Source organism: Hippocampus guttulatus, chromosome 2 (genome assembly GCF_054856545.1).
Source record: "Hippocampus guttulatus isolate MCC_2025c chromosome 2, RoL_Hgut_1.0, whole genome shotgun sequence".
In the NCBI taxonomy this organism is placed as follows: domain Eukaryota; kingdom Metazoa; phylum Chordata; class Actinopteri; order Syngnathiformes; family Syngnathidae; genus Hippocampus; species Hippocampus guttulatus.
In genome coordinates, this window is record NC_141262.1 from 2,983,666 (window position 1) to 2,994,709 (window position 11,044).

General features: G+C 42.2%; 1 protein-coding gene across 1 annotated transcript; it reads right to left on the minus strand.

The window, feature by feature from the left end:
- Nucleotides 1-1,045: 1,045 nt before the first annotated feature.
- Nucleotides 1,046-10,102, minus strand: nocta (nocturnin a). The gene is made up of 3 exons (XM_086131563.1): nt 9,539-10,102; nt 5,670-5,939; nt 1,046-2,340 (listed from the first exon to the last, which is right to left on the minus strand). Exons 1-3 carry the CDS (start codon nt 9,735-9,737, stop codon nt 1,490-1,492), a joined length of 1,320 nt encoding a protein of 439 aa, XP_085987689.1. The 5' UTR covers nt 9,738-10,102; the 3' UTR covers nt 1,046-1,489.
- Between the last annotated feature and the right edge of the window lie 942 nt (nt 10,103-11,044).

An 11,044-nucleotide genomic window follows, 5' to 3' on the forward strand; every position in this document is an offset into this window, starting at 1 on the left:
TGTTTGGTGCTTTCTACCGCCTTTATTACCGATTTGTCTTACTGTTTATTGTGCATGTTAAATTGCTCCATGTACAGCACTTTGTATGCAGCGATGGCTGTTTGAAAGTGCTCTATAAATACTCTTGACTTGACTTGACTTGACTTCAGGCGCAAGACACAAGCGCCCCGGGGATGTCCAGCAACGACAGTCAAATGGCGCCGCCATTCCTCCCAGTCAAGCACAGATTCTTCTTCTTTGACGAATGCCATGGCCAAATATGCTGAAAACAGTCCACATCAGGTCCACACGACGTAACAACAACATCATGTGACAAAACAAGACAAAAACAACAAAAAACGCAAGGCTCTTGAAGAGCACTTGCTGATGGCTGCCATCTTTGAAAAATAAAAATGTTACTCAGTCCAGTTCCCCGTGTCCTTCCCATGCCCACATTTTTCTACAAACAATAGCTGTCCTGTCCACGACATCTTTTTTCGTTCCACCGGGGTTTAGCCAATGTGTTTATAAAGAGACCAACATCTCTTTAATACTTTGTAGCATTACACATTTGTCTTGTGAATAAACATTTGCTCGTTTTGCTGAAACGCTTCAGTGTCTTGGCTGTTGGTGTTAACAGAACAATAATGTTTTGCATTCTGTGTCCAATAATGAGACAGAAGTTCAAGTATGTTTCAAGAGCTCAGCAAATAGTGGAGCTGTATGATGCAGCTCCGCAAAAAATAAAAAATAAAATAAAATAAAAAAGTGCAGTGTTGTTTTTTCTGTTGGTTTTTTTAACATACACTTTAAAATGTTACAGACACAGAACACAGACACGTCTCTCTCCGAGAACGCACCTTCTTTTCTTCGTTCGGCTCGAGCAGGAGGTCTGTTCCAGTCAATCCCATAAACCTGAAAGGAAGACGCTCAATCGTGCGCTTAAAATAAGTGACATGTATGGATGATGTATTGAGATTGGGGGTCTACTGTACTAGTAAAGTATAGGTTACTATTTTTTTCTGACTATTGCAAAATGCAAATTCATGTCAACAAAGACAATGCATTGTATGAAGTACTGAAATGCAATTTATTTCAAGAATTCTCACAAAGCAATTACGCTATTGAAAAATAGATAAAGTGGTGAAACTCCAACTACTTTACAACCACATCATAACTTTGGTAATGTTTATTGAGAATGATATTTTGCAGTGTTATTGCACACCACATCTACACTAAACATTTCACTCAACTTCAAGACCTAAGAAAATTACACTCATAAAATCACCTAATTTGAAATTAAAATTGCATTTATATGTGCAAGAGCAGTGAAGGATGCCTCTTTTGACTATCACTTGTGTATCCCATTTTCAATGTGCAAACCTAACCAGTTCTTTACAAAAACTAGACAAAAATAAGCAGATTCTCCTCACTTACTCAAGCATAAATTCATAAGTTCAGAGGCGTTCATCGTTATTCAACTTTCAATAGTTCCGTGAATAAGGCTGCATTAAGGTGCCTCCTTGAAGCTGATGTCACAAAGCAGCGATAAATGGTCTGACGGGTAGTGAAACGAGGGCAAGCGGTCTGGACCTATCTGCTCTTCAGTAGGAATATCAAGCAGACAGTCCACACTCAAGGAATCGTGTGTATACCAGATATAGTCAAGCGTGCTACAGCTCTCTCCGGTCGGGCGGATCTTCCAGGTCGTGTACGGTGGCTCCGTCTGTCGGTCAGCGCTCAACAGCTTGTAAGCAGAGTCCAAGCCAAGTGGAGAGGATCTGAAGCGGCGGTAAACATCCTCTGAAGGCTCTGCATTAAAATCTCCACATACCACAAGAGGATTCGTCCCCGATAACCGCACATTGCTGCCCCTACTCCTGGAAGTTATGCTTCGGAGGCTCTGGAGCAAATTAGCACCTTGTGCGCTCCTCACCTTCTCCCAGCCACTTCGCGCTTTCAGATGTGTGACGGCCACACAAAGTTGTTGGCTTGTTAGCTGGCAGTTGAGTATCTGCACAATGGCCACCTGGTTGGTGGGTAACATCATTGCCGACAGCCGCAAATGAAGCGTAGTCTGTAGGGAGAAGCGCGAGCGGCGATAAAACAACGCGCAACCATCAGGACCGTTGTTCTGCTCCACATCTAAACAAGGAGACCAGGGTTTTGCCAGGAAGGTACCATGATAACCTAGGCTGGCCATGATTGGCTGGAAAGTGTCATAGTAATGGTCAACTTCCTGAAGGCAGACAATGTCGGGGCGGTGGGTGAGGATCTCCTCCAAGATTAAGTACTTTCTTTCACTCCAATTGAGAGCCTCAAGAGGACAACGAATAAATCCATCCTTCCCTTCACCAAGTGCTGTAAAGACAGAAAAAAACCCTGTTACAACCTACTGGAACTTAGCTTCCCTTTAGCGTGCACTCAAATTAAAGCGGTTGTACCCGTACGAAAGTGAAGCATGATTCCAACTATTTTGGAGCCAAGCACTCTTTCGGGCAGTTTAAGGTACACTGTCAGAAAAAAGGGTACTGTAGCGGTTCATCTTTGTTCTCAAAGGTACAAATTTATGTGACGTACGTTGTGGGTTCACAATCAAACCGCTAGGTACAAACAAGTATGGTTCATGGTTAGAGAAGATACACAAATGGTCCAAATGGACAGAGGGACCATTTCTGTACCCTTTTGTTTGCATGTAAAGGTACAAACAAAGGTCCAACCCTGTATGGATGCCTTTCCAAAGAGCCCATGTTTTAAATGTTGTTGAAAGATATAATCATTAATCGTATTTTAGACAAGGGATAGGAAACTGATTGCACTTCAAACCAACTGAAATCGGTTCTTCTAAAAAATAAATATATATAATTTGTTGTTTGTGTCAGTTTGTACTTTTCAGCCACTTGGACTCAGTGTGCCCTCTCTCCCCCAGGACGTGGGCAAAGGTCTGTCGGAAGTTGGGAGTTTTAACCTCTTTCTGACGGGATTCCAGAAGGCATTGCCAGCAAACCCCCACAACACGCTTGAGTCTGCTGAGTCGGATCGGCATCTTCCCCCACCATTGGAGCCAACACACCACAGCGTGGTGATCAGTTGACAGCTCCGCCCCTCTCTTCACGTGAGTATCCGAAAAATGCGGCCGCAAATCCAACGACACGACGACAAAGTCGATCATTGAGCTGCGGCCTCGGGTGTCCTAGTGCTAAGTCCACATATGGACACCCCATGTTTGAAAATGGTGTTCATTATGGACAATCCGTGACAAGCACAAAAGTCCAGTCACAGAACATCATTCGGGTTCACATCAGGGTGGGGAGGGGAATCATGCTCTTGCAGGTCTCACTGTCATTGCCCATTTGAGCATTGAAGTCCCCCAGCAAAACGATGAAGTACCCAGGGGCAGCGCTCTCCAGCACACCCTCCATGGACTGCAAAAAGGGTCTGTACTCTGAACTGTAATTTGGTGTGCGTCCCTTAAGTCAACCTGGAGGAGTGACCTGGAAGAGTAACCGTATATTAAAATTGAGGATATGTGATTCAGTAAATATACCGTATTTTTACGACAAAAAGGCGCCCTTAAAAGTCTTACATGTTCTCCAAAATGGATGCATCTTGTGTCTGTGTTAAACACAGAAATAACACCAAAAATGACACTACACCTTTTAATACGGTGCGCCGTATGGTCGTGAAAATACGGGAGTGAGTGTATTTAATGCGTATAAAATCACAAATATGATTTGTTTTCACAATACAGTCAAACCTCGGTTTTCGAACGTCTCTGTTCTCGACCAAATCGGTTTTCGACCAAAAATTTCGAGTTTTTTATGCCTCAGATAACAACCGAAATTCAGTTCTCGACCAAACTGAGCGCATTTGAATGCGCCACTCGACTTCTCTCGACTTCCTTACACGAGGAACTGACGCTTCCTTGGGTTGACCAAGAAGTGACGCCTCCATTGTGAGCAGACGTGTTCAAAGATTTTTTTTAAAAAGCGTCCATTGTGCGTCCATTGTGAGCAGACGTGTTCAAAGATTTAAAAAAAAAAAAGAGCATTCATTGTGCGTCCATTGTGAGCAGACGTGTTCAATAAAGATTTTTAAAAAAGCAGACGTGTTTGTTGAGATCGATGCAAATTGGACTGTTATTTCTGCATGGCACCAAAGAAAGCAAGTGGAAGTCGTAAAGCTGCTGAATAAAAAGCGGAAAATAGTGCACAAAACTATTGAATTTAAGAAAGATTTGATAGTGAAATATGAATCAGGTGTGCATGTGTCTGTGTTGGCTAAGGAGTTCGGCATGCCGAAATCAGCAGCATCCTAAAAAAGAAAGACCATCATAAAGTCAGTGATGTGGCAAAAGGATCTCGTGTATTTAGTGAACAAAGGCCACAAATATTAGAGGAAGTGGAGAAACGTATGCTTATTTTCATAAATAAGAAACAGCTAGCTGGGGACAGTCTTAGCCAAGATACGATTTGTGGCAAGGCAAGACAGTTGTATGGAGATTTGATTTAAAAAAAAAAAAGGATCCGAGCATTGCTCCTGAAGAGTTTGATTTTAAAGCAAGCATGGTTCGAAAAGTTGAGGAAAAGAAGTGATTCGTCATGGGGAGGCAGCCAGTTCAGACGAGGAAGCTGCCGAAAAGTTTAAAGTTGAGTTTGAAAATCTCATCAAGGCCGAGGAATGTCTTTCCCAGCAAACTTTTAAGATGGACGAGACTGGACAAAGCGGTTCAGAAAATGGATGGAGGGATGTTACCTCGTACCGTAGTGTAGTATTGCAGACAGAGCGTCCATAGTTACAGCCATTTCTTTAGGGTTTAAAATCAAGGTGTAATGAATGCAATCTACAATTGTCACGATGAGAGAGAGAGAGAAAGAGAGATGTTCAATTTTTATGTTACAATGTCAATGTTTATGTTAAAATTGGTAAAAATAAAACAGAAAATGTTTGTAGTTTGTTGTTACCTGCTCTCTTATTACACGTGTATACAGTTTATGGTGTAAAACAGTTGAAAAAATGCTTTTAAAAAAGTTGTTTTGTAGACTTGGAATGGATTCAAATTTTTTACAATGATTCAAATGGGAACCATGGTTTCGGTTTTTAAACAATTCGGTTTTCGAACAGCCTTCTGGAACGGATTATGGTCGAAAACTGAGGTTTGACTGTACATTACTGAGTTTTGAGTGCATATGAAATTGGAAATATGGTTCAATGGTCATGTATAATGCAAAATGTCTTGACTGTTGGAGACCAGCGACCAGCTGTGCCTTGCTGTCTTAAACCCGGCAATAGATTTTTGTCTATATGTGATACCTTCTGTGCATTTGATGGGCTATACATTACGACATCGCCACATTATGCAATGACAATTCACATTATGAATCCCCGCAAAAACAATGGGCAGGCTTGCACAGCTGAGTTGATGTCATCCCCATCACACCCTGTGCCGGTTGTAAAAGAAAAGCAGCAGAGGCCATGTGCTGTGGTGTTGGGCCAAGTGGAGTCGTGCGGTGTGGGTCTGTTTGGGGCTAATCGAAAAGGGGCATAGGTGTACCATTTGAGGGTAAAGTCCCATTAAGCCAATGGTCTGTTAAAAGATAAGAATTTAGCACCTTTTTTTCTGACAGTGTAGATATTGTTTACAAAAGTCAAACAAGCCAGACTTGAGGTGTGAAGGATGGGATGTCTACCTTGAGCAAGTATGTTCCACTGCATTATTCGTATGGACGGCCCAAGCCTGTGGCGGCAGGGTGTAGCATCCTGAGGATAGATCAGATCTCTGTGGGGCCTGGCTGGACGCCTCCTCAGGGCCTCCTCACATTCTCTGAGCAGCTGGTCTGGGTCAAGTTCAATCAGATTTTTGTGGTCCAGATTCTCATCCGTTTGGTCCAAGGTGTTGCTGTTAAGTGTCTGGGCCACCGCACTATACAGCCTGCTGCCGTTGCTCCCCATTGGACTAACTATAGGACATTAAAAAACAAAAACAATTATCTGTTTATGTACTCATCTTCCAGCATTCACTCAACAGCTGTAAAGTGCATCTGCCTTCCCACCTGTAAGGAAGTTAAAATAAGTACAGTGTACTGTAAAAACAAACATTCTACAAAAAGCAAATGTACACAATATAGCAGTTATTTCCCCCACAGCATACAAAGTACAATCTTTTTAAAAATGCTGCTATATAGTGGGGCCGCCGTAGGTGAACACTGCATTCTTTCTGTTCAACACCCTAACTACAAATTAAACCATATAATCGCCAAATAACACCCTGAAATGCAATTATTCACTGTGCAGGCTTTCTGCATCAAATTTCCTCACATTGGCATAGCATACTTTGACAAACACATGCACACACCAACATAGGGTACCACCAATAAGTTGCACTATAATAAGTAAGGAGGTCTGAGTGGTGAAAGTCTCCATTGTTAACAGTTGCACATTTCCAAACAAGCGTTTTTCATCTAATCTAATTTGGTAATTTGGGTCAAATTTTCACTCTCTCGAAAGTCACATGCCACCTTAAATCTGTGGCAGAAATGGCTGGACAGGAAATACTTTAGGAGATTCTCAGTCACAGCAGTGCTTTTATAGAATATGCAGAGTGAGGATATGCACAGATGGACAGATTAAACCCTTTCATGCACCCTTTAACCCAGGGGTGGGCAAACCTTTTGGCTCGGGGGCCGCATTGACTTTTAAAATTTGACAGAAGGGCTAGGTCAGCACGAGCTATGGTACATTAAAAAAAAAAACTGCATTTGTTGACAGTCCATATCAAACATCAACAGAACAAAAGCATGAAAGTACGGTATTAATATACTTTTTTTAAATGACAAAAGTGTTGTTGATGACCTATTTTAGCCTGTGCATCGCTGCGGATGGGTTGTGATCAGACCAGTAGAAGTAGAGCGATACAGAGGTACTCGGTGGTCGAAAACATTGCCCCGCCCCCCCGTGTTCTGCAACTTCAAGTCAATGCGCCACCTGGCGGTGAAATGCCTGTCATTACAAGTCCAATTGAAATGAATGCAATCATTCACATGGAACCTTAATTGTGGACCAACCTTCGGCGGGCCGGATTAAAAAGACCAACGGGCCGGATTCGGCCCGCGGGCCGTAGTTTGTCCACCCTGCTATAACCTGATAACATGAAAAGCTGTCAGCTGTGGTAACCGCTGTCCCTGAAAGGGTTAAAAACAAACCAATACTGTGTAAAAGTTGTCATTCGATTCAAAGTGTCAGTCTGTTTTTAACAGTGCACACAGACAGGAATTGTGTTGACACATTAAATATAAATATACATAAATGATACTCACATGGGAAAAAAATATATATTAATCAGGTGCGCACACGGACCAACAATTTTAGCTCCTCCAGTGGTTTTTCATCCGACACTTCCTGGTCATCACTTTGCCCTCATAGCTCAGTATTATTATTATTATTATTATTATTATTATTATTATTATAAGTAGGCTGCTGCATGTCGATAGTGTGCCTTGAGACAATCATGATACTGTGGCAGCCAGAAAAAGCTCAAACTCAAACTCAAGCACTCCTCTCCTTCCTTGTCCCCTTCTCCTTTGGCCCCCGCCCCTTTCACTCACAAGCAGTTATAACAGGGTGTTCACACACACAATATACAGGGTGTCCATAAAGTCTCTTTAGCATTTTAAAAATTTATTAAAAATGCAATTGATGAGATATTTTATTCAGATTTGTTGTATTGTATTCAGTGTTTATTAAAGTTTTTTTTATCATATTGCATTTGTGTGTCAAAGATAATCGTGTACAGTGAACCCTCGCAATAACGCGTGAAATGGTAAAGAGACTTTATGGACACCCTGTGTATACAGACATATATACGCACACACAAATTATATATATATATATACATATACTGTATATATACATATATACACAGTGATAATTTTACAGTTTACCACCAGCGAGTCCCGGGGACTCGCTGATCAGAAAAGTACGAGTCCCATTATGCATTTCGAGAGTCCCAAATTTCGAATTCTGAAATGGTCTACTTATTCAATTCATATCATATGATAATAACACAAACAACAACATATACATAAAATTATAAATAAACGCTGCAAAAATTTAAATAATTCAGTAGCAGGCCTGAGGATTTCGGAAATTCACGGTAACCGTTTTTCGGTTCCGTCGGATTACCCAATGGGAAACCACGGTAACTAATTTTGGGTTCCGTAAACGTTCATCATGGGAACCCATTTTTCTATTTTGACTGATGTTCATAATCAAGAATTCTGAAACTCAAAAGTATAATTTTTCAAGGGTAAATGTTTGAATACGATGCATTAACAATGAACATTTCATCAGTAGCTGTGTACTCCAGGTTTAGTCAATAAAATAAATGGATCAAAATATGTTGTTCTCATATGGCATCATGAATACAGCATACCACAAAATCAGAGTATTTTTTCCAATCTCACACTGCAAAGATTAATTTACTGGTAATCATTAATACAGGTAAGTATTATCAATATCAATAGGATGGTTTTGTTCAACAGTTCTAGCCAGGAACAGCTGATCATCTGTTCGAAACAAGCTGCCCTTTACTCCCCCGATATATTTTGCTCTCACATGCTAATATAATACCTTCTTACGAGAGCAAATTAGTGTACAACTAATTATCGGTGAAGGCCGTCACTTATATTTAGAGGAATTAGGTCAATCCTACATGTTAGAATCACAGTCATAGAAAGTAAACTTGTGCTAGAACAGATTTCAAGAAAGAGCTATTTCAGCAGCTCCTTGGTGAACTGCCACAAATGTAATATTTTTTTCCCCAAAAAAATCTGAGAATTACCTGGAAGGAAGGATCAGTACAGCGACAATATCACCAACTTGAATGGGTTTAATGGTTATACAATTTTTGACAACCGTCCATCGCAGCCATTCTTTGAATCACTTTGATCTACACCTCCCAACCCCTCTGAAAAAAGCAGGTACAGTAAATGGACCGCAACTGTGATTGCCTTAAAAGGGGGAGCATATGAAATATTTTGCGGTTGTAAATGCTACTGCAGGCGGTCCGGTAGTCGAGTGATTAGCACATCGACTTCAATTCCAGCTCCGGCCTTCCTGTGTGGAGTTTGCATGTTCTCCCCGTGCTTGCGTGTGTTTTCGCCGGGTCATCCGGTTTCCTCCCACATTCCCAAAACATGCATGGCAGGCTGATTGAATACTCCAAATTGTCCCCGGGTGTGAGTGTGAGCGCGGATGGTCGTTCGTCTCTGTGTGCCCTGTGATTGGCTGGAAACCGGTTCAGGGTGTCCCCGGCCTACTGCCTGAGGACAGCTGGGATAGGCTCCAGCACCCCCCACGACCCTAGTGAGGATAAAGTGGTTCGGAAAATGAATGAATGAATGCTACTGCATAAGCATTGACGGCCAAACGAACGCACAACTTGATAAATTCCTGTCATAGCGGCCCAAGTCAAACTGCGGGCAGTGATGGCAGCACATATAAAAGTGACACTTGTTGACGGAAAACAGTGGACAATGAATTAATTGGAGACATACCGTACCTGACACTGTTCCCCTTGTGGATGCTCCACCTGACTTCAGAGATCGACCTATATCCTCCCAACCGTGATAATGGCACCGTATTTCCACCGGCGGTATAGCAGAAGGAACCGGTGAAAGTGCTCTTCTGGTTGTACTTCCCTCCAGCGATGAAATACACATTTGGCTCAGGAGAGCTGAACATCGGCGAGCTGGATTCATTATTAACTGTACTTTAACAATTAACGGGATGACAATGCGCCGCTGAACCTCGAGCAACTTAACAAAACAAATTCAACTGAAGAACGTTCCCTAAATTACCTGTTGACACGTACTTACGACAGACAGCCGGTATATGTTACATCATATTCTGCTGAACGTTGAACGGAGGCATACTAGTTTAATGAGGTGTACAATTAAATCCTAAATACAATTTACCTTTTGAAGATGACAGCTAAATTCGTCTAAAGTCCTTAGATGGGATCCTTAGAGCTACTAATTTTCAAAACCTCCTTTTACATTGAGCACGTATGCAGTTTTTGTTTGAAACAATGTTTGCGACTACCGTGGTCCCCCTCTCCATTTTGGACTTGCCACATTGACGTATGTTGATAGGCGGGAACACAGTTCAGAACATGACGACATCACGCTGGAACAGCCGGCAAACAACCGTGCCGACGTCGCGGCCATATTGGCAGGGGCGACTTCCTCATACTGTATTGTGCAATGCAATGTATGGATATTCATTTTAAGTCACTAATTTCTTAACCAATTTTAATACGGTTTACTTTTTTTTGGTCAATAACAAAACGTGTGCGATCAAAACCGAACATTTGGGGACGGGGGGGGGAGGACGTCAAATATTTTACTGATAGATTTTCCCAGTTGCCATAATTGTACAACAGTGTTGTGCTGAACCATATCGACTGGCATGTGCAGCAGTGGCGGTTCTGGGGGGGGGGGGCAACGGGGGCCAGTGCCCCTGTAGGACCGATTCTGCCCCCCCCCCTCCTGTGGCCCCCCCTCCGACCGTAGATTACGCAGTCGTGCCGAGTCGCCAACGCGAAAGGTGGAACCAAAGTGCGTGATTTAACATTCTAGTCAGACCCTTTAGTGCGCTGCGCCACTTAAAAATGAGCGGGAAAATGAGAAGCAGTCCGCAGAGAAGGAAATTACCACGACACGAGTGCTATTTGCGTGTGTGTGCGCGCGCGCGCGTGCGTGTGTGTGTGTGCGCGTGTGTGTGTGTAACTTTTTTAGTCTCCCTTTTTATTTAACAGGATCAATATATAAGACATTGCCTTTTAAAATTTGGATAATTATATGCATGTAAAACATCTAGCTTCAGTGTATTTGCAATTTTTGTCCCCGGCAGGCTGGTACCATATCATCCCCTGGCTTGAATATTCTCAACAGATGGGCACGGCGTATTGTTACGCTTGCAGACATTTTAGCCCTTCTAATACTGTTTTTTTTCTCATCACTGTAATGTTATGACTACAATTTCAAAGTCTGAAGAAATAAAAAGT